This window comes from Papaver somniferum, unplaced genomic scaffold, assembly GCF_003573695.1.
Source record: "Papaver somniferum cultivar HN1 unplaced genomic scaffold, ASM357369v1 unplaced-scaffold_114, whole genome shotgun sequence".
Taxonomy (NCBI): domain Eukaryota; kingdom Viridiplantae; phylum Streptophyta; class Magnoliopsida; order Ranunculales; family Papaveraceae; genus Papaver; species Papaver somniferum.
In genome coordinates this window covers 1558549-1583388 of record NW_020620381.1, presented here as the reverse complement: position 1 = coordinate 1583388, position 24840 = coordinate 1558549, and the positions used below count along the sequence as shown (strand labels likewise).

At 35.5% G+C, this 24840-nt stretch overlaps 1 protein-coding gene and 2 long non-coding RNA genes across 11 annotated transcripts; 2 read left to right on the top strand and 1 right to left on the bottom strand.

Annotated features, from left to right (window-relative positions):
* Nucleotides 1-2931: 2931 nt before the first annotated feature.
* Nucleotides 2932-3898, top strand: LOC113328695. The gene is made up of 2 exons (XR_003349528.1): nt 2932-3295; nt 3664-3898. It is a non-coding gene; the product is annotated as an uncharacterized LOC113328695 (long non-coding RNA).
* Nucleotides 3899-4209: 311 nt separating this feature from the next.
* LOC113328914 lies at nt 4210-8477 on the bottom strand. Of its 9 annotated transcripts, none has more exons than XR_003349616.1 (7): nt 8007-8477; nt 7486-7571; nt 7302-7344; nt 7001-7209; nt 6806-6892; nt 6571-6651; nt 4621-5934 (listed from the first exon to the last, which is right to left on the bottom strand). It is a non-coding gene; the product is annotated as an uncharacterized LOC113328914 (long non-coding RNA). The 9 variants fall into 9 exon arrangements; XR_003349618.1 differs by having other exon boundaries at nt 7104-7209; XR_003349614.1 differs by having other exon boundaries at nt 7138-7209.
* A 9377-nt stretch (nt 8478-17854) lies between these two features.
* On the top strand, nt 17855-19050 carry LOC113328728 (UPF0481 protein At3g47200-like). Its single transcript, XM_026575747.1, has 3 exons — nt 17855-18361; nt 18444-18544; nt 18651-19050. The coding sequence occupies exons 1-3, from the start codon at nt 17855-17857 to the stop codon at nt 19048-19050; spliced, it is 1008 nt and encodes a 335-aa protein (XP_026431532.1).
* Nucleotides 19051-24840: the final 5790 nt, after the last annotated feature.

The window sequence follows — 24840 nt, the reverse complement described above, 5'->3', positions numbered from 1 at the left end:
GCTCAAAGGAATGCTTTACATTTTGAATTTCTCAAATACAAGTTTAAGAGGTAATATTAATTATTTTTTGTAGATTTTTCATTCAATTAGAGATATAATTTATTAATACGTTATTAATTTATTTATTATCGTTTTTTTCTTTCATGATGTTAGAGTAGTGAATATAGATGTTTGAGAAATATCGATGTTTTTTTCTTTCATGATGTTTGAGAAATATTTAAGAAATGTTAAGTGAAGAAATGTTTCATTCTATTAACGTATATTTACTTAATAAATGTTTCGTTTTTATCTAAGAAATGTTTTAAGAAATATAGATTTTTTGTTCATTTTATTATCATTTATTTAAGAAATGTTTTAATAAATGTTAATATTCATAATTAAATAGTCCATCAACTTGAATCAGTTGGCACGTAAAAAATCATTGTTTCTTTATAAAAAAATGGCATGATGAATTGATGTATGGTATGTTTGTATTCCTGTTCTCAATCATGAAAAAATGAGAGGCTACACGATCTTTAATTTCAACTTTTAATATTCAAGTTGAGTAAATGACTAATGCAACTTGTGATTTCTAATTATAATGCTACTCTAACCATTTTTATATTGATGGAATATGTCCACTTAACTTGTATTTATATATGTCACTTATTGCTATGTGAAATTTCCTACTTACAGAATATAATGGAAGGATCAACATCTGCAAAACGAGATGTTTTTCATGCATATTGTACTGTAATGAGTGATGGTAAAAATTTGAAGTGTAATTTTTGTGAAAAAGAAGTGTCTGCGGGAATTTCGCGTTTCAAAATGCATTTGGCACAACAAAGAGGAACTTGCCAAAGATACAGTTCTCACATCTTGATTCTTTGGTTGGCTGGGGTAGAAGTTGGAGGATACGTTAAGAAAAGCAACCATAGAATTTGACCGGATGCATTCGATAAGGGCCACCTCTTGCTTAGAGTCATGTAATTATGTTTTTCTTTTTTGTTCATGTATCAAAAGTGTCACTATGTTGTAAAGATCAAAGTTATTTTTTCAAAAAAAAAAAAAAAAAAAAAATCAAATCAATCAAGTATTTATTTATTCCATGTTTTGTCATGTTAAAGACAATAGTTCTCTCTTGTTCCAAAAATAAAAGAGAGTAATCAATGTAAATAAGAGTCATGTACAGAGTCATCTTTTTGTTGTAAATAGTCTTGTAATAAGCAAGGAGGGTGCAACCATCGATGTATAACGCGGGTAAACTGAAATATCACCAACTCATTGGGTGAACATTCACAATTCTCGTAAAGCCGGACAGCTAGCTTGGCTTAGAATTCGGTTCTTAGCCTAAAAACTATCTCTTGGTGATTAGTAGTCATAACTTCAGGTCATTCTAGACACATGTGTAGATACACTTTACACTCTTATCACATGTCTTTTTGTGTTATCAGTGCTAGGATTGTGCCTTTGATAGCTAGATTGACATCTCCATTTTGTTGTGAGCTTCTACTGTCTTGCACATGTCACATTTGATGGAATATGAGCTTATATTTTGACCTAGAACTTTGTAGGTACGTTCTAAGCAAACCTTCACGAGACTTCACTCGTCCACTAGGGACACTTAGTGGTTTAAAAGGCTAAATGCATTCGAGAGACCAGCGACAGTGGTATAGGTAGGATTTCCTTAGTTTTGTTTTACTTGAGGACAAGTAAAATTCAGGTTTGGGGGTATTTGATGAGTCCTAAAAAGTGCATATTTATATATCTTTTTGTTGGCATTTAACTCATCTTTTGTGCTCTAATTCTCCATTTTAACCCATATTCTGTATTTTCATTGTTTTCAAGAATAAATATTTTTATTAATTAATTTTGCATTTTTAGGTACCAAATAAAGTTTGGATGAATTGCGGAGCGAAAATAGCATAAAAGTGGTGAAAAGCCGGGAGGAATTACACAAGGAAGCCTCGAAGAATGTTGTGCACGAGACCAAAAGGCTAGAAGTGGGCTTGAAGAGGAAGAATTGTTCTTAAAGAAGATATGGGCTTGGGATACCCAAGGCCCAAAACCCTCCCCAAATCCATTTCCTATATCCATACCCGTTTCCCTTTCTAGCCGTCAGATTGGATCATCTCAGCATCCTATGGTCGCAGCATCGCCAGTACATCAAAGTTTGAAGATCCTGTCTAACACTACAGCACCTAACTCCATCTTGAGCCGTCAGTTTCGTTGTATCAAGCATCCGACGGTCGATACCAGCCTCTTCACTTGTAGCCGTTAGATCGATCTATCATTTCCGCATCCCACGGCCCAGCTTTGTGAATCTTCGAGACTTGATGCATCCGCTCAACACCCAAACACCTAATACCTATACCCATCAACCAAACACTACCCTAACCCCTAATCCCATCGACCTTCTCTTTCTTCTTCCCCCTTCTTCTCTTCTGCAACTCCATGTCCAGCGCCACCAACTCCACTGCCCCGCTCAACCACCACCTCAACCACCACCATCTCCTCTCAAATCAACCAAACACCATAACCCATCTCCACTACCATCATTACAACCTATCTAGCCACCTAATTTCCCATTTTTATACACGTTTTTCTCAAAACCCTAACGTGTGAAAAATTGGTAAATTAGGTGAGTTAGGAGAGCAATTGGAGGCGTGGGATAGTGTAAACATTGTTATCTGCAACAGCATTGCTAGCATCGCAAATAAAAATAAAAATTAAATAAATTTTAAAAATAAATAAATGATGTTTATCAACATCTTTAAGTGTGAGAAAAAATTAAAAAGAATGTTTAAATTAAAAATAAATAATTACCTCATAAGTGGCAGGAAAAATTAATACGTTACCTGATTACTTGGTCAAAATATAATTGCACACCAAACTTATGATGTTAAAAGAAAAAAAAAAATTAACCGCCCACCAAGTGTTGCCATATACACATACGCGAGCAACCCTAATTGTTAAGCCATCGCCTTCTTCTCTCTTCCTTGTTCTAAACTACATTATCAAAATAAGCCGTCTACCTCTCTGTATCTTTCTACCACTCCCCACCTCTCTAAAACTCTCTGTGATAAAGTGGTACTACTGATATAGTGATGGCATAAATTAATTATTATAAACAAATTTTGCATTCTAATGTGGGAATTGAGAGGGTTGTGGATAAAATTGGAGATTCATTTCCAAAAGTTGTATGGAGTTATTAAGTGGTTCCTGATTTCGCTTACTGTTCAGTAGTCAATTGTTTTTGATGGTTTGAATTTCTACCGGAACTTCTTTCTATATAAGGATTTGGATATTCAAATAGGTATTCATCGTTATATTTTTTTTAATTTAGATTTATCGAAATCATTACAGTCTTACGGTTTCGCTTTTATATGACAATTTCGATTATTACTTCTTCTTTTTTTGTTGATCTTAGAATTACGGATTTAACAATCTAAACCTTGGAATAATTACATCTGTTGGTTAATTTTTTTTATGTGATTGATTTTCATGGATTTTTTTCCTTCGTTTTTGCAGACTTTCATGACCACTTTTTTTGTAATTCTGTTTTTGGATTTTCGATTACATTTTTCAAATATCAAATTTCTCTTGGAATTCAGTTCGTTATTCTGATTCAATTGTGAATTTCTTCTAATCCAAAATTTTGATTTGTGTACATGGGATTTCCAGGTAAGCAAGGCGACTAATCTTTAGAGAAGGAAAAAGATGGTTGATCGTTTTCCAAGAGTCAACTTCTGCAACTCAAATAACACCAAAAGCCAAAACGCTCTATTGACGGAAGAAATCAATCTAAATCTAAAATTTATGAATTTTGGTTATATAATATTTATTTTTAAAAGTTCTTTTTTTTTGGTTGAATTGTGTAATTTTTTCATCTGGAAATAATACAATTTTTATTTATTCATGTGCAACTTATGTTAATGCCGCACACATTTGTTTGTCTTCCCAACAACAAATTGGCTGAATATTGTCACCCCTAAAAATACGTATGGAGTATTATTTATAATAATTGTAAAAAAGAAAAATTGCAATAAATAAATATTTATAATTAAATTAAAAATATCTTATGTGACGCATGAAAAACGTAATTGCGATGAAAAATTGTGTTAGGAAAGCCCCTCGGCATAAGTGACGCTTTTGGCGTCAGACAGATTATTTGCAACACCTGTTTTTATAACGCATTGATCGACAACTGAAAAACGTCACAAGAATATATTTGTGACGCAAAATCAAATATTAGTGACGCTATTTTTCATTGAAAAATCTGTGTTATGTTGTAGTTAGAGTATCCTCTTTTAGATAGTTGTCCTATACTCAGCAAGTTTTGATGTAATCCTGCTACTTAAAATACATCCATGATATATTCTTTTGAATCATTCTTAAGAACAATTCCAATTCTTCCTTTTCCCATAACTAGAATTGTTGAACTGTTACCAAACTTCACTGTGAATCTTACAAACTCATCTAGTCTGTCAAATAAATCTTTTCTGCCACACATATGATTGCTACAATCTGTATCCAAATACCACTTCAGTTGAGGTTGTTCTTCCACACATATGACATGCTAGTAACATGTTTTCAGCCTTTTGCTCTTCTGCTTCTTTTTCTTCTTGACTTTAAGCAATATTAGGTTTGAAATTTGATTTATAACTATTTTCAGAAGTCTTTCTAGGTGTTGGACACTCTGTAGCAAAATGCCCAAAATCTCCACAGTTAAAACACTGAACTTTTGATCTATCAACAGGTTTTCTTCCTTTATAACCTCTAGTATTAGATCTTTCCCCATTGTTATATCTTCATTGAAACCTTCCAGCATTAGGTTTTCCTTGGTTGTTTCTCCAGCTAACTTGACTTTGAAGTGCTTCTTCAACTTGTTTTGCAGCAACTGTCTTCTCTAGCAATCTTTGTTCATAGGATTTTAATGAGCCCAATAACTCATTAAAAGTCATAGTTGCAACTGTGTTGCATTCCTCTATAGCAGTCACCTTTGATTCAAATTTCTCTGGCAAACTTTAATATCTTTTCAACAACTTTTGAATCTTCTACAGTATCACCATTAACTTTCATCTCATTGACAAGATTCAAAGTCTTTGAGAAAAAATCTGATATTGTTTCAGTACTTTCCATCTGCAATAGTTCATACTTTGTCTTTAGGGTTTGCAATCTAACCTTTTTGACCTTGTCAGACCCTGTGTAGTAGCTAACCAAACCATCCCATGCTGCTTTTGCTTTCTTAATATAAATAACTCTGTCCATGAGAGATTCATGAACTCCTTGATGAAGAATATATGTAGCTTTAGAATTTTTCTTTTTGTTTTCAGTTAATAGAGTTTGCGCAGCTCCTTCAACTACAGCTCCTTCTGGTGGTTCTACATAACCATCTCTCACAATATCCCATACTTCTTGATATGTAAAAATATTCTCCATCTGCAACCTCCAATGTTCAAAGTTTTTACCTTCAAACACTGGTACTTTAATTGAACTTAAACTCGTCATCTTCTTCAACTTAACTTCTCATACCCACAACCCTAGAATCTGATACCAGTGCTCTGATACTGCAATTACTTGAAGCTTGGGATAATAACATCTTTTTTGGCAAGTGCAAGCAAGTTTGGAATATTCTGCACTTCGCAATTTTTTGGAACGTGTGGAATGAACGAAATTATAGTCTTTGGTGGTAGGCCAAAAGATGTGGAAGAAGTCATAGTTTTGGTTAGGAAATCTCTAGTTCTTTGGAGTTACGATACGGATACATTCAAGGGTGTTGATAGTAGCCAAGTTATTCATAATTGGGAAACTGTTTTACATTAGCTTTTTCTGTTTCTCTCTTGTTTGGCTGTCAGTAATCTTCTAGATTCTGGGATGTTCCATGCCTTTGGGCTAGTGACCAAGAGATCGTCTCCCACAATCTGTACTTTGTCTTCGCATTCAGCGGTGTACCTGCATGTTGTAGAAAGACAAATGACACGAGATTTCAAAAAGACAACAAGGACTAAAAACACTGAGACTTAAAGTAGTATAAATGGAGGCGCACAATTTTAAGAATAACATGAACATCAACCGAACTGAAGTATTGAGTCACCAATCCTATGGTTCCATAAGTTTATGGTCAAGGAAAAATACCCCTTGGTTTATCCTAACACAGAAATGAAGTGAGTTTAAGAGAAAAAAAAAACTTTTCTTAACAGCATAAGTATATATGTAACAAGGTTTCCACCACAAATACAAGAGCACTCATTTCTAAGACTTCCAAATCTGCGGGTGTACAGATCACATGATCTTACAAGAACCAATACTTGAATCATGCTTTGAAATTTAATATATAAACTCCCAAAATAATCCATCTCTGAACACTAGTTTAAGACTCATTACCATTACTGCCAACTACAGGTTTCGGAACTTTAATTTATTTTCCTTCCACTTACTTTCTACTCCTTATGCTATTTTTAGTAAAAGGAAACAGTGTAAACTGCTTGCAAATGCTAGCAGAGGATCAAACTTACCAAGCAATTAACACGTAGAATTAATAGAAGCCTTCACAGAGAAACCATAAATTTCACCAAATGAGATTCTTACCCAGAAGACTTTCCAGTTTCCACTCGTATGGAGGTCCATAACACCATACCTTAAGAGTTTATGTACAAACTTTAAATCCAGCTGCAAGAAATTCAAACAAAATGGATTTAAAACATAACATCAACAACACTTATAGTTAAACAATCAAACCATGTGCGGGTATAAGTTTTATTATAACTTAGGTATCGAAATCTTTAAACGAACTACATTTTCTATTTAGTTGAACGGATATCACCTAGCAACAAACTGGTGAAAACCAACATGGAAAATCAGACTTTCATTTGATTTGATAGGAGCATAATAGGTGGCATGTTTCTTGGCGCTGCATAACAGAAAAATCAAGTTGCTTAAAAACCTGCTTTTTGTTAGTGCAAGTTTGAAATGCAAGCCCACAACACACAAGAAAAGAAAAAAGAGTTCCATTAGTTACCTAAAATGAAGCACTGACATCTTTGACTACTGCTAAATTATACATGTTAAGAAACTTTAAAACGAGAACGAAAAGATGCATTTACAGCTTTATTAACTAACACCTTTTATGTATATTTTAGTAAACATAGTTCCAACCTTGCCATCCTTATCAATTACTCGCATTCGCTCATCAACCGGAACAAAACCCCTTCGTGTTTTTATGTTAACCTGGATAAAATAAAGACATATTTGAATTGTGCACAGATGTACTAGTACATAAACCACTGTAATTTAATCATCAAGGACCAAGGTATACTTACATTCTCCAAACCAAACCCTTTCCAGTAGTTACGCAGCATCTACCTGCAGAAATATAATAAAAATGTGCATTCGTTAACTTCAGCAAAGAATACTCGATCAACAACGCTGTAATCAAAACATTTGGTTTGTAATTGAGGAATCAGAAGAAAAAAATATATAGAGAGGAAGGATCGAAGTATATACCATAGAAATGCTTAGTTTATCACATTGGGACTGTCGGTCTGCATAGCGACAATCTTCATGTTCTGTGGAAGCTCCACTTTGTTGACCTGAAAAGTGAGTCACCATTAAACACAATATGCACATATATAGTGAATCTCTGGTTTCCATTCTATACCGGCCACACAGCATATAAAAACAATGTACCCTTCAAAATTAAAAAGTAAATGTTCTGAAAATAGAGAGATTCATTTCAAACCTCTCAATGAAAAGAAAACACATTAACAAAAACCAAATGCATACACCATTAAAAAACAATTTCAGCAGAAAATCTCGCAAAACCAGCCAAGACAAGCCTACAAAATTGCAAAAATTCCGTTTTATTCATGTAACCAGAAAATTACAGAACTTCAAAATACACACTTATATGTATAGCTAATCCTGATTTAATGTAAACCCAAACTCATACAAAAGGAACTAAAAACAAATCAAAAGAGAGATTAATTTATATTCATGGAAAACATAATTAAAAACCCTATCTTTACCTGCTGATCTTGATGAAGGCAGAGAGGATCCACCTATTTCCTCCATTAATTCAATCTCTCCAGTACCAAAAAAAAATCACAAGAAAAATAAGGGATAAACCCTAGAGTCGAAACCAAAGAAATCCTAGATTTTCAACACTATAAGAATAAAATTAGACCTAGATTTATACCCAATGCTCGATATTTCATATAATTTACACCAGATTCGGAGAAAAAAAAATAGAAATCAAGTGTTGATGAAGAGATTAATGAAAACCCTAGTTTTAATTATTTTTTTTTACAGAGAAAAAATTGAAAAAATGTTGATTGAGAAAACTAAGGAGGTGTAGGTGGAGGTAGAGGTGAAGATGAGAAAAATTGTTCGTCGGAGACAAACTAAGATTGATGAGAAAAATTTCTCTCGTTTGAGGTAGTGGAAGGAGGAGAAAGAGAGAACAGAAAAAGGTGATGGGGGAGAGAATGAGGGGTGATTTCTCTCTCTTTGCTTTAATATGGATAAGGTCCATGTTAGATATTTCATCTCTAGCGTCCACACACAAGATTAGAAAAATGTAGGGTACTGATTTCAGGCATGTGTTTTTCACACGTCCTAACATTTAATTTCAGTGTACCGAGGTTGAACAAATATCATCTCTGGCCCATATTTGATTGGTGGACGAATATCAGATGATGAGCCACGTGTTAAGAGAAGATAATCTAATGGTTCATAGGGTTTTGTAAATCTTTGGGGCATTTTTAGACTTTATACAAGTTTTTTTTGGATCAGTGGATACGAAGAGCTAATTTTATCTAACTCTTGATAAATTTCGATGAACTATAATGAAATAAATGACATTTTACTTGAGATAAATCCGAGTTTCCCATTCCGATGAACCGAAATGTAGAATAACAGATTTTAACATAATGGGAAAAAATATAAAAATATTGTAAATCTAGATACTGGACAGTATGCATACCGGTTCACATAATGGGAAACAATATTATAGATCTGGAGCCGTCTTACGTGTAGCCAGTACACATACCAGCATGGGTATACGTCGACAACAACTTTTTGGTATGCATATATAGTATGAATACCATAAAAAAATTTGTTGCTCTGATCTAGAAATGGTTTGCATACCAAGTATGCATACAGTAAAGGAACTGTTGGTTTCGAAACCGGTGTGGTATCCATACCTGGTACGCAAACCATTCCGAGGAACCGAATATGTAGAATAACATATTTTATCATCTCAATTTCTCGTTTGGATGAACTGAAGACGAAATATATTGGAATTGAACATCACAGGTTGAAAGATTACTAGAATTAGACCTGAGTTTCTCGTTCGGATGAACAGAAGATAAAATATATCAGATCTGAATATCACAGGTTCAAAGATTACTAGAGTTAGACCTGAGTTTCTCGTTCGGATGAACTGGAGACGAAATATATCAGATTTGAACATCACAGGTTGAAAGATTACTAGAATAAGACCTGAGTTTCTCGTTCGGATAAACACAAGATAAAATATTTCAGATTTGAACATCACAGGTTGAAAGATTACTAGAATAAGACCTGAGTTTCTCGTTCGGATAAACACAAGATAAAATATATCAGATTTGAACATCACAGGTTGAAACATTACTAGAGTTAGACTTGAGTTTCTCGTTCGGATGAACTGAAGATAAAATATATCAGATCTGAACATCACAGGTTCAAAGATTACTAGAGTTAGACCTGAGTTTCTCGTTCGGATGAACTAGAGACGAAATATATCAGAATTGAACATCTCATGTCCAAATATTACTAGAGTTAGACCTGAGTTTCTCGTTCGGATGAACTGGAGACGAAATATAACAGAATTGAACATCACAGGTCCAAAGATTACTAGAGTTAGACCTGAGTTTCTCATTCGGGTGAACTGAAGACGAAATATATCAGATTTGAACATCCCAGGTTCGAATATTACTAGAGTTAGACCTGAGTTTCTGATTCAGATGAACTGAAGATGAAATATATCAGAATTGAACATCCTAGGTTCGAAGATTACTAGAGTTAGACTTGAGTTTCTGATTCGGAATAACTGAAGAAGAAATATAATAGAATTGAACATCCCATGTTCGGAGATTACTATAGTTAGACCTGAGTTTCTGATTCGGATAAACTGAAGATGAAATATATCAGAATTGAACATCCCAGGTTCGGAGATTACTAGAATTAGACCTGAGTTTCTCAATCGGATGAACTGAAGACGAAATATATATAACAGAATTGAACATCACAGGTCCAAATATTACTAGAGTTAGACCTGAGTTTTTCGTTTGGATGAACGAAAGATAAAATATATCAGAATTGAACACATCACGAGTTCAAAGATTACTAGAGTTAGACCTGAGTTTCTGATTCGGATGAAATGGAGACGAAATATATCATAATTGAACATCACAGGTCCTAAGATTATTAGAGTTAGACCTTAGTTTCTAATTCGGATGAACTGGAAATGAAATATATCAGAATTGAACATCACAGGTCCAAAGATTATTAAAGTTATACCTGAGTTTCTCGTTCGGATGAACTAAAGATGAAATATATCATAATTGAACATCTCGAGTTCAAATATAATTACTAGAGTTAGACCTGAGTTTCTGTTTCGGATGATCTGAAGATGAAATATATCAAAATTGAACATCCCAGATCCAAAGATTACTAGAGTTAGACCAGAGTTTCTCGTTTGGATGAATTAAAGAAGAAATATATTAGATTTGAACATCACAGGTTGAAAGATTACTAGAGTTAGACCAGAGTTTCTCGTTCGGATGAAAAGAAGATAAAATATATCAGATCTGAACATCACTGGTTCAAAGATTACTAGAGTTAGACCTGAGTTTCTCGTTCGGATGAACTGGAGATGAAATATATCAGATTTGAACATCACCGGTTGTAAGATTACTTGAATTAGACCTGAGTTTCTCGTTCGGATGAACACAAGATAAAATATATCAGATTTGGACATCACAGGTTGAAATATTACTAGAGTTAGACCTGAGTTTCTCGTTCGGATGAACTGAAGATAAAATATATCAGATCTAAACATCACAGGTTCAAAGATTACTAGAGTTAGACCTGAGTTTCTCGTTCGGATGAACTGGAGACGAAATATATCAGAATTGAACATCTCATGTCCAAATATTACTAGAGTTAGACCTGAGTTTCTCGTTCGGATGAACTGGAGATGAAATATAACAGAGTTTAACATCACAGGCCCAAAGATTACTAGAGTTAGACTTGAGTTTCTCATTCGGGTGAACCGAAGATGAAATATATCATATTTGAACATCCCAGGTTCGAAGATTACTAGAGTTGGACCTGAGTTTCTGATTCATATGAATTGAAGATGAAATATATCAGAATTGAACATCCCAGGTCCAAAGATTACTAGAGTTAGACCTGAGTTTCTCGTTCGGATGAACTGAAGACAGAATATATCAGATTGAAACATCACAGGTTCGAATATTGCTAGAGTTAGAACTGAGTTTCTCGTTCGAATGAACTTAAAACGAAATATATCAGCTTGGAAAATCACAGGTTGTTTGGGCTGTCGTAAGACAAATAATAAATATATTTCCCATTAATTAACTGGTAATATAGCGGTAGTAAGAGATCGTTCTCACAGAGAGCTGTGTAATTGATAGGTTATTTGATCAGCAAGATAAAGTAAATAACAAAAGAGGGAGTTTGGTTGTAAGATATTTTAAATAAAAAAAAGAGATGATTAAGGAATCCTTCGCCGTTACCAAGCGTTAACAGGATTAGAATACTTATCTATTGTTCTTAAGAACCATTCATCACCAACCGTAGAATAACAGCTAGAGCAGTGTTATCCACAAAGCTCCTTGTGTAACTTGATACCGAAGCGCTCGCATATCAAATTCTATCCAACTGAAACACCAAGTATTAGCGCACTCAAGGTGTTACCCAATCGGATGCTTTAAGCTATGCGAACTTAGATTGATCCTAGAAGTTAGACTCTTAGCGCAAGATTCACTTACTAGTGTTGTCTTCACACATGATTGCTCCACAGAATCCCTCTGCGAGGTCTCATGTTCTCTACTTGTGTAAGGGTTATTCAACAATTACACGGATATCCTAACCCATTACTAGCAATAAAATGATCAATAGATTAATCTAGCGTGCACTCCAAACGATCTAATAAATCAATCATAAACCCTAGATATAGTGAAAACAAACGATGATGATTAAAACTCTCGATGGATTTGTATTATTAATAAAGCTTCACTCTTGGAACATTGAATTCATCCTTAACCAACAAAGGATTTAGCTATTCATATTACAAAGAAGATGAATAATGGTGGTTTCCCCCTAAAGAGGTAAACCCAAGGTTTTTGATGTAAAACTTGTGATATGAGATTCGATTATGATCTTACATAACCTAATACCTTTTTATAGGTTTACATTGCTTGCTCTTCAAGTATTTAGTTCGGTTCAAGAACCCGACCCGAAATAACGAATCCAAACGTTCCCTTAGGCTTTCCAAGGTGTTAATACACGTTTTCCACTTGCTAAGTTCGCGAACCCAGTCCGCAAACTTCAAAATCCAGCAGAAATTTTCGGAATTAGGTATGCGAACCCAGTTCGCGGACATCATTGTCTTCGGTATTTGATAAAACTGTTTTGACCATAACTTCTTCATCCGAACCCGGAATGACCTCATTCTTTTTGCATTCTTTTTATCTTTCAATTCTCTTCAAGAAGGTGACGAGAAATCCTTATTTTGAATGAGTTAAGATCAGTCTTTGGCCCGTCTCTTGATTATGTGTGTTTTTCTCCTTTTCGTCGCATATCTTCCACTTCTCTTGGACTTTGGCACTTGGATACTTGGAATACTTCTCTTTCTAGCTCTTTTCAGCACTTTGTAGCTCCTTTTTGGATGATTCACCTATTAGAAGAAAATGAGAGAAAACAAGAGTAATAATACGAATACATGCCAGAATAATATCTAAAACAAGTATGGAATGGATACTAAAATTATATGAATTATGCACTTATCACAGGTTCGAAGATTACTAGAGTTAGACCTAAGTTTCTCGTTCGGATGAACTGATGACGAAATATATCAGATTCGAACATCACAGGTTCAAAGATTGCTAGAGTTAGACCTGCGTTTCTCGTTCGGATGAACTGAAAACGAAATATATCAGATTCGGACATCACAGGTTCAAAGATTGCTAGAGTTAAACATGATTTTCTCGTTCGGATGAACTGAAGACGAAATATATCAGATTCGAACATCACATGTTCAAAGATTACTAGAGTTAGACCTGAGTTTCTCGTTCGGATGAACTAAAGACGAAATATATCAGATTCGAACATCACAGGTTCAGAGATTGCTAGAGTTAGACCTAAGTTTCTCGTTCGGATGAATTGAAGACGAAATATATCAGATTCAAACATCACAAGTTCAAAGATTACTAGAGTTAGAACTGAGTTTCTCGTTCGGATGAACTGAAGACGAAATATATCAGATTACTAGAGTTAAACCTGAGTTTCTCGTTCGGATGAACTGAAGACGAACTATATCAGACGAAATGACCATATTACCCTTATCAGAAATAAGTAAAGTAAATAGCACAAACAGTGAAAATGACCATGTTACCCTTACTAGAAATTAGTGCAATAAATAACATGGAGATAATGAAAATGACCATACTACCCTTATCGGAAATAAGTGAAATAAATATTACAGATTCTGAAAATGACCATATTACCCTTACTAGATATGAGTCAACAAATATCACAGAGACGGTGAAAATGACTATTTTACCCTTACTTGAAGTAAATGCAATAAATATTATGGAGACTGTCAAAATGACCAAACTATCCTTATTGGAAATAAGTGCAATAAATATCACACAGACGGTGAAAATGACTATACTACCCTTATTGGGAATTAATGAAATAAATATTATGGAGACTGTGAAAATGACCAGACTACCCTTATCAAAAATAAGTAAAGTAAATATTACAGATTGTGAAAATGACTATTTTACTCTTATTGGAAATAAGTGCAATAAATATTATGTAGACTGTCAAAATAACCTGACTATCCTTATTGGAAATAAGTAAAGTGAATATTACAGACAGCGAAAATGACCATACTACCCTTACTGGAAATAAGTGCAATAAATATTATGGAGACTGTGAAAATGACCAGACGACCCTTATCATATATGAGTAAAGTAAATATTACAGTCTGCTAAAATGACCATTATACCCTTAGGGTAAATAAGTGCAATAAATGTTATGGAGACTGTTGAAATGACCAAACTACCCTTATTGGAAATAAGTGCAATAAATATTATGGAGACTGTGAAAATGACCAGACCACCCTTTTCGAACATGAGTAAAGTGAATATTACATTCTGTGAAAATGACCATTTTACCCTTAGGGGAAAAAAGTGCAATAAATTTTATGGAGACTGTGAAAATGACCAGACTACACTTATCGGAAATAAGTAAAATAAATATCACTGACAATGAAAATGACCAAATTACCTTTACTAGAAATTAGTGCAATAAATATCATGGTGACAAAGAAAATGACCAGACTACTTTTATCGGAAATAAGTTAAGTAAATATTATAGACTGTGCAAATGACCATTTTACCCTTACAGCAATGGTCATTGCCTCCATAATATTTACTGCACTTATTTCCAATAAAGGTAATATGATCATTTTCACAATCTGTAATATTTAATTTACTTATTTACGATAAGGACAGTCTAGTCATTTTCACAATCTCCATAATATTTATTGCACTAATTTCAATTAAGGGTGATATAATCATTTTCACAATCTGTAATATTATATTTACTTATTTACGATAAGGATGGTCTAGTCATTTTCACAATCTCCATAATATTTATTGCACTAATTTCCATTAAGGGTAATATGGTCATTTTCATAGTTGTAATATTTACTTTATTTATTTCCGATAAGGGTAGTCTGGTCATTTTCAAAGTCTCCATAACAGTTACTGCACTTATTTCCACTAAGGTAAAATAGTCATTTTCATAGACTACAATATTTACTTTACTTATTTTTGATAACGGCAGTTCAGTCATTTTAAAGTCTCCATGATATTTGTTGCAATAATTTCTAGTAAGGGTAATATGGTCATTTTCACAGTCTGAAATATTAACTTTACTTATTTTTAATACGGGTAGTTTGGTCATTTTCACAGTATTGCACTAATTTCCATTAAGGGTACTATGATCATATTCATAGTTTGTAATATTTATTTTACTTATTTCCGATAAGGATAGTATGGTCATTTTCACATTCTCCATAATATTTATTGCACTAACTTCCATTAAGGGTAATATGGTCATTTTCATAGTTTGCAATATTTACTTTACTTATTTCCGATAAGGGTAGTTTGGTCATTTTCACAGTCTCCATAACATTCATTAACATTATTTTCAGTAAGGGTAAAATGGTCATTTTCACAGGCTATCATATTTACTTGACTTTTGATAAGGGCAGTTCGGTCATTTTATATTCTCCATGATGTTTATTGCATTAATTTCTAGTAAGGGTAATATATGGTCATTTTCACGGTCTGAAATATTAACTTATTTATTTTTAATAAGGGTATTCTAGTCATTTTCACACCCTCAATAATATTTATTGCACTAATTTCCAATAAGGGTAATATGATCATTTTCATAGTCTGTAATATTTACTTTACTTATTTTTGATAAGGGTAGTTTGGTAATTTTCATAGTCTCCATGATATTTATTGCACTTATTTCCAGTAAGGGTAATATGGTCATTTTCGGTATGTAATATTTACTTTACTTTTTTCTGATAAGGGTAGTTTGGTCATTTTCATACTCTCCATATCTATTGCATTTATTTCCAATAAGGGTAATATGGTCCTTTTCACAATCTGTAATATTTACTTTACTTATTTTTGATAAGGGTAGTCTAGTCATTTTCATAATCTCCAGAATATTTGTTACACTTATTTCCAGTAAGGGTAAAATAGTCATTTTCATAGTATGTAATATTTTACTTTACTTATTCTTGATAAGGGTAGTTTGGTCATTTTCATAGTCTCCATGATATTTATTGCATTTATTTCTAGTAAGGGTAATTTAGTCATTTTCATAATCTCCATGATGTTTATTGCACTTATTTCTAGTAAGGGTAATATGGTCATTTTCACAGTAAGGGTAATATGGTCGTTTTTCAAAATGTGTAATATTTCCTTTACTTATTTTCGATAAAGATAGTCTGGTCATTTTCACAGTCTCCATAATATTTATTGCACTTGTTTCCAGTAAGGGTATGCCGGATGTAATTGAAGGAATATGTTAGAACTTTATTCCTGGAGATGGAGGAGAAAGAGAGAAGAAGAAGAAAGAAAAAGAGTACGATGAACATATAAAATCTCACGATAAAACTTAATTTCAATAATTTTGGGTCCGAAAATAATTCTTCCTTTAAAATGGATGTGCGTCTTGAGATTTTTGGACGTTGGTTTCACAATAAAAAAAATCTGACAAACGGTAGTTTTCACTTTGTGCAACTGCTGCCAGTCTAGCTTCGGAAGCCAGAAACATCTACCAGTCCGTCAGCCCATTTCCACCGGCCCATTTTGCCGACCACTTCCTATGCTTCGGGGTCTCTTATTTATCTTTGCAGGTTCATTCACCAGGAGGAGAAGATCAATCATTGACATCATCGAGATTGTTCGGAGTCTCCCTATTCTCCTCCCAGTTTTAGGTGTCACTCCCATGACCCAACTTTAGATGTCACCATCTGTTTTTTAAACCTTACCAAACAGTATGATAACATTTTTGCATAACGTGAATGGAGATTTCCGTAAGAACATATATCGTTATAGCTATAGAGCTGCATGTGCACATGTGTACGTATAAATATAACTAAACAATGAAGAAATGTAATAGCATGGTTTTTATACATCTCCATGTGCACATCTATACGCAACCATACAAGATAACATCTTTTTCTGATAGAAAAATAATACGTACAATCAATCAAAAAAAAGAGAGACAATACGTACTATAAGATTTTCAGGAGTTCAGCATCCTAATTTTTCTGCAATCCCCAAATGGTCTGTCAATGCATATCCGAATACCCGTGGCAATCCTGTTCTAACTCGTTAACCATCTTAACGACTATGACGGCTTTCACCTGCTTTGATTATATGTATACAAAGGTTTGGCAATCAAAGGACAACACATTCCAAAGGTTCTCCCAAACTCTCTGGTTGATCATTATTTTACCTTTTGGTTGTGTAAACGACAGTTCGAAAGTCCTAATTTATATCCATAGCACGGATTTGGGTACCATGCCTTCAAAGATGATTGGGGACGGTGAAGGATCCATTTCAATTGAAATGGAAAAACTGATTGCTAATTCTATCAAGAAAAAGCTTGAAATTAGTGCACCCCATTCACGTATTTCAGGAGGCTGTTCTATTCATAGAGTTCCTGAAAAGTTTCACAAAATGACAGAGCCTAGTGCATACTTGCCTGAGGCCATCTCAATTGGTCCTTATCACCGAACAAACCAAAGATTAAAAGCAAAGGAAGATTTGAAGTTTTGTATGCACACAAATTACTTACCATCAGAGCTCGAGGGAAAAAATTGAAGTGGTATGTGCGATCAGTTCAAGAGATTAAAGAAGAAAAAGAAGAAGAGGAACAAGAAGAAGAAGAAGAAGAAACTCGCACAATTAAGTTGGACTCATCGGGAAAGCTAGTTGCAACAGAAGCATGATTCAGAACAGTAGAGGAGTGTGTTTCCTCTATTGGAGAGATGGAAAGAAAAATTCGTGAGTGTTATTCAGAACCGGTGGACCTCAACAGTACAGAATTTGTAGAAATGATGGTAATTGATGGGTTGTTCGTTATTGGGATGTTAATGAGATCCATTTCTGGGAGTTACGTTGCAGATGATCCTTTAGATGGTAATGAATGGCTCTTGGCAACGGTCGAACAGGATATGTTACTTCTTGAAAACCAAATTCCATTGTTTGTCCTTCAATGCTTGTCTAACATAATTTTCGGTGCAGAAGAGTCAAGGCTTATGCCCCTTAAGAAGGTTATTCTTATTTCCTTCACCAAAATTTTGCGGCATAGCTTGCCAACAGATGGAATGACGCTTCTTGAAGCGCATCCGTGTCAATGTGAACACGCGGAGCATTTAATCGATTTCCTTATTAAACTAATCCAACCTCCTGCTCATACAAACTTGGCCGTATATAAGTCACCATGCTCTTCATCCTCACCATCCTCATGGAGAATAGTAAAGAATCTTACGGAGGTAAAACACAACAAGGTAGTCAAGTTCACAATTACGCGATATTCATCATTGAAAAGTTTTCATGAACACTCAAATCACGAAGCTAAAACGTAGTTTTATTGCTTACGAGGAAAGGGGAAATCTTTCAGATACATCATCGGATTTTATACCAAGTGCGACAGAGCTAAGGCGTGCAGGAGTCAGGTTCAAGAAGGGGTGTACAGAAGGAAGTTTTTTGGATATTAAATAGTATAGGTATTTTGGAAATTCCTCCATTATACGTCTACGATGGAACTGATCAATTGTTCAGAAATCTCATCGCTTGTGAGCAAATATACAGCGGTAGATACTTTATGAGTTCATACGCTAGCTTTATGGATTTTCTCATAATCTCTGCGGATGATGTCCATGTTCTTCGTAGAAAAGGAATAATAACTAATATGTTAGGTTGCGATGAAGACGTTTCTGACATCTTTAACAAGTTATGCATTGGGATGTCTGCCGGTGGTGATTACTATTCTACACATATCAGGGACATAAACAAGTATTATAAGAAGCGCCGACATTATTGGAAAGCAACTTTGAAGCGTGAGTATTTCAATACTCCGTGGGCAATTGTCTCGGTCCTCGCAGCCACTCTACTTCTTACACTTACGATCATATCCACTGTATTTGGGATCCTTTCTTTCCTTATCCCTAAGTCGTTATGAAATGCAATCTATAGTTTAGGATGCAAAATAGGCATTTAAATGAAAGTTCCTGCTAGTTTGTTGTGGGCGTTGCATTTCTTCGGTTATATCCTTATAGATTATCTGTGAAGCCTGTGTTTGTTGTGTAATTAAAGTTGCTTGTTTAGTGTGATAGTTGTTAATGGTGGTATGAAAATCAAAAAAAGGTGTTGTAATCGAATTGATTTAATTCAGGGACGAAGGTGTGAGGATGAGTTGTCAATCCCCTAGTTGATATCATGTCGGGTTTGCTACCGAGTGCAGATATGTATCCAGTAACTTCAAATTTTCAGGCAATATTAGACTCTCTTATTAAGGTATGTAAACTTTCAACTCATATCCCATTCAATGTCACCCTCAATACCATCATCAGCTACTGAAGTATTAATTTATAATAACAAATATCCAGAAAGTTTTATTTTTATAGTTCATATACTTTTGTGGAATAACATGAGATGTCCAAATTGTTATAGACGAAGGCATTTATGAACTTGTGCTTTTATATCCCACATGTAGGGGCGAAATATCACACAGAACAAAACCGCAACTTCGCTTCAGCTAAGATTACCACCAACACGAAGAAGAAGAAATTAGGCGAAGAGTAATCACGCGATAAAGAGAAAGAAGAACGAAGAGCAAGAGCACGAAGTAGTAACACGAAAGACAATGGCATCTCCCCCAAAGCCTGGAAAATAAGACAAACTAAAATAAGATCAACTAACAGAGATCTTGCATGTAATCCTCAATTATCTTCTACTGATATTTGCCTATATAAGAATTCAAAAGACAAAGAGAGAGGTAAGTGTGGTAGAATACAGTCAAGTGAGAGAGCTAAGAAACACTCATAGAGAAAATAGAGAAGCCATTAAAGTTTACTCCAAGCTCCATTTCTTCCATTGTTGTATATCAAATACCTTTGTAATCGTTGTAAGAACATCATACACTCAATGCAAAGTATTTGAAAAAGATTATATTAGTATCAAAGTGGTGTATAATATCATTAATGTTTAATTTGATTCTCATGACTCATGCTTTGTGTTATTATCATTTCATTGGGTGTAGTTGTGGAATTTTCCGCAACTACATTTTGGCGCTAGAAACAGGGAGGATTTATCCTCACCCGCTACTATTCAGCTAGAAATCGTCACTTATCTAAGTTCATTTGTTATTCCTACCACCACCATTTTCTTGTCAGTCATGAGACTTCGTTATTTCATCGTTTGAAGTAATCATTGCTTCAAAAATCTACCTTCCTCCTCTATCCCGCCACTCTATCGTAATGTCACTGTGATTTTGCAAAGCCTCCAATCTCTCTATCGTCAAGTTGACCCAATTTCCTTGTCTTGACTCAGAAAAATCTCTAAAGATTACTCACTCCCAAACTTCCCAAACATCGGAGATCCTAGCCATGTAAAGAGACATCTCTAACAAAGGAAAAGAACTGGCAGCTGTCATGGAAAATCCACAATATTGGACGGAATGGGTCAGTCTGTATGATCCAGAAAGACTAATGATAGATATCGGTATAAACAACAAGAGGAAAGAAAACCATTTCTTCCATCAAAATCAGAATGAAGAGATTTTCGCCCTCCAGCGCGAATACGAGGCAAAGTTCGCACAATGGAAGGAAACAGAAAAGTTGTCGATAAAAGAATGAATCAATCTTGCTCAAGAACGCGGGAGATTGATGATAGAAAACCAAAACCTGAAAAGAAAGGTGCAAGAGTATGAATTGGGAATAGAGTATGAAGAAAGCTACAAAGATCATGTAGAGAAAGATACATTGAAGGGGAAGAAAATTCGAGGAAATGAACGAACAACTGTGGAACAAAGTGTACCACCACGAGCGAAAGGGAAAAAAGATGAGCAGAAGAGCACTGTATCAGAAGAAATAAGAGTTAAAGGTGGCTCAACACGGGAGTCACATCGGAACCATGATGAGTAGAAACAAAGGAACCGAAAATATGCTACAAACCACATCCGTATTAAGGAAGATCGAAGAATCACACAAAGGAATTCCAAGGCGAATCCACAAGGGGGATAATCAAATTCATACCCAAATCTGAAAACTAAGGGAATAAGAGAAGGGAAGATTGTCTATTGCACCTCGCAAAAGCTATATAAAAAGGAACAATACCTGAAATGCAGCAATGAAAGCAAACCATGTATCAAGGTGAAGAAACTTTAATATGAAGCAAAGTTCTTTTTATAAGAGAGCAAACAAAGGCGAAACAAAGTCTCCATGACAAAGCTACAAAATTTTCTCGTAAGACCTGAATAGGGGGCAGCAAGTTACTATTATAAAACCTCTAACTAGGGAGGCTGGGACTACGATTGTGACGTGTCAACTTAGTTCACGTGGTCGTGCCACGACGTTTTAGCACGATCGCGTAAGAGGCGACCATAAGCTCTAACGCGCGCCACAATTGGGGTATCGAAACATAGCCAGTAGAGATAGTAGATGGCCTGGCATGGTTCTGCACTTGGTCCAAAGAAACCCCACTTAGGGTGTGATCTCGCGCCCAGAGCCACATAGGCGAAAGGCAAGAGATCACGACAACACTGGTCGTTGCATAACTGACTTGGGAGAGCCCAACTGAAATGGTTAGGGGTGACTTCCTTGAAGGGGCGATTGAGGGGGAATATAAATGGACGACAACCTCAACTAGGGAGATGATTGTGTCAAAGACGGCAATGTATTGGGCTTCTTACTCACGGGAGTATCTAAGGCTTGGTATATTGTCGCGCATACAACCTGAGGAGGTAAAAATACTAACACAATTAAGGCGAGATTGATGGCCAATGACTCGCTAGAGCATATTGAACTAAGATTTCGTCGCCCAATGTTGAAGACCCTACCCAAGGAGACCATAATTCCTTTAAGTTCTCTATGTGGGGAGGAAATAAGACCTTACTTAGGAGGAAAATAATACCTATAAAGTTCACGTGAATACCAACGACTCAGGAAGCGCAAAGGAAACTGAGTCACTAAAATATCATATCAGCGAATGAAATATCATGCCGAGGAAAGTAAAGCTCGCACCAAAACACAAACAAGCGCGAAGCAGGCACATCCTTATCCAGCTAAGTATAGATAAAACTCAAAGCAAGTCTTAAGATTTCTATATCAGCATAATTACACGATATAATTGTTTGCAAGGATAGTATATATAACAATACATAGTATTACAGAAAAATCTTAGAATCACATAAATACATACTCATGTCTTAGCTCACACATATAAAAATCTACTTTAACCCCGCAAATTAAGAGCAGTATTTACTAAACTATAGTCTTCCTTCGAAGATGGAAAGAAGAGGCAATTATGGGGATGTTAAAATATTTATATGCTTTCCATCTCCTCAGTCAGATAAATATTTTCACACAAACAAAAGCATGAACAAAAGAGGGACACAAAATATTAAACAACAATAAGACATTTAGCCATATAGATATACTTGTTCTGTTTTCAAAATGATAACACATGAAGAAAAACACAGACTAAAAGTCATGCCCCCCAAGATTGGGAGCGCCCAGAAAAAACCATGTAGCAAAAAGAAGAGTGTTTGAAAAAGAATGCGATAAAAAGGAAGCCAAATCACGAGAGGGGAAAGTTACTTGCGAAGAATAACCCACCCCGGGTTGCGAGACAATGGGAAAACCACTTGGAGAAGACAAAGGAAGTCCTTATCGATCGTGACCATTCCCAGCAACATGAGATGATTGATGATTGCCATGACCATCACCAGCAATGGCTTCGTCGGCTTCATCACGCCCAACCTCCTCTACGGACTCAAAATCAGCGTCCTCTTCGTCAACATTCTTCTCGTCAGCTTCCTCCTTGCTTCTGAACTGCTCTTCCTCGATAAAATCTCCCTCATCAATAGACCCAGGCTCCACAAACTCGTCCTTAGGTACGGGAACATTAGCAAATTCCCTAGTAGGAATATTGTTCTCGGTGGTGACGAATCAGCAGTGTCCCTGGCAACCCTATTTCATATCCTCTGTGCCTCGCGACCAGCATTAGTAAGTTGGGATTTCATATGACGCTTCAACAACGCATACCTGGCACCCATGACTTCCTTATATTGATCATCCTGTGTCCTTACGCGTAGAAGCTCCTCATTCGCTAAAGAAAGTTTCCAACATAAGTCAGTCGCCAACTGCGAAAAAGAACCATCACCATTATTGAACATATCCAACTATTGTTGCGACTTCTCAAATTTCCTCGTCAGATAATCCAACTCAGCCTTCAAGCTTTTCTCATTTTCTGCAAAGAATAAAAATACGTCATAACACTTAAGCAAGAAGATAAGTCGTAGAAACCAAGATAGGATATCAAGGACACCTTCTTTATGTATAATAACATAATCTAGCGTCTTCTGATGTTGTTCTACCCAACTAACATACTTAGTCGCTGCAGCCCTATTTCTTCAGTCTCACCTAAGGCTTTATCAAAGTCATCATTGGCTTCGTAACTAAGAAGATTTTGAATCTTCTCAAGAATCACGCGAATCTCATGGTTCTCCCTTCGAAAATCTTGAAGAGATTCCTCCCCATCTTCGATGGCCTCATTCTTTTCATATATCAGGGCTACTTTATCATCATTCAATTGCCTAATAATACCCCGAAAACGTCGTGAGACCTAGAAGTTCCTACAACTGCGAACAACTTCCTAAATTCAAGCTTCAGATGCTCATACTTTTTCCTGTAATCTTCAGCATCATCTTCAATATCATTCTCCCCATTCTCAGCCAACACAAAGTCTTGTCTAAGAGAATAAAAATGTACTAGAAGAGCATCCCTATCTATGTTCGCAGCGACAGCAAAATCAGACAGATCGAAGACCTCTGCAAGGAACCTCATGACCCTCAAGAAATCCATCCCTAAGAGTCCAACATGATAAAATACAAAGGAGGGTGCGAAACATACCTGCTAATAAATCATTCCGAACTCAAGCACCATTCACCGCGCTCACACTGGCAGATAGCTCATCATTAAGCCTATTTCGATCCTTCTGGAGAAACAAAACTTCTCCTTGGAGGTTTGCGACTTTGGATTTAAGAAAAGATAACTGAGAAAATTGAGCGCGAACACGTTCGCTACTTTGCGATAATCCTCAACCTGAGCGATCGTACGACACATGTTCTGAAAAGAGACACGGACGACATCAATAGGGAGATATGACCAATAAAGAGCAAAATTATCATATAGGGAACCTACCAAATAATCGAACGTGATATGTTGATCAAGGGAAAGCTTGGAGAGAAACTCCATCCAGGTTTAGAGGCACCAGCAGAAGGATGTGGACCAAGGTTTAATGCTAACTCGTGAACAACAGCGAGGTTGGGATCAAACATGGAAAATCGAGCAACAGAAGCTATCTTAGGAGAAAAATCCACAGAAGCGCCCTCAGGGAAGATTTTTTAGATGACATCGCACGTGAAGAATGAGTGAAACCACTCGATCCCATTCCTATATTGGAATCCTCAATTGAGAACTTCTAAATTGAAGATAGCACGACGGGATCATCAATATTTTATGAGGCGAACACATTGGCAGATCCCAAAGTCAAGGGGTTAACCAAGTTGATGAGGGGCTTGTATTTCGACACACCCCTGGACCTGTTCCTACTATGGCTAGATGTTAGAGCACTGCTCGGTCGAAATCGCATGCGTTGCTATCTCAAGAATGTTTGTCAATGTTAGTGATCAAAACTATAAGTCTTGATTTCTAGTCTACTATAGCTAAGTCTCAGACTAGGATAGAAA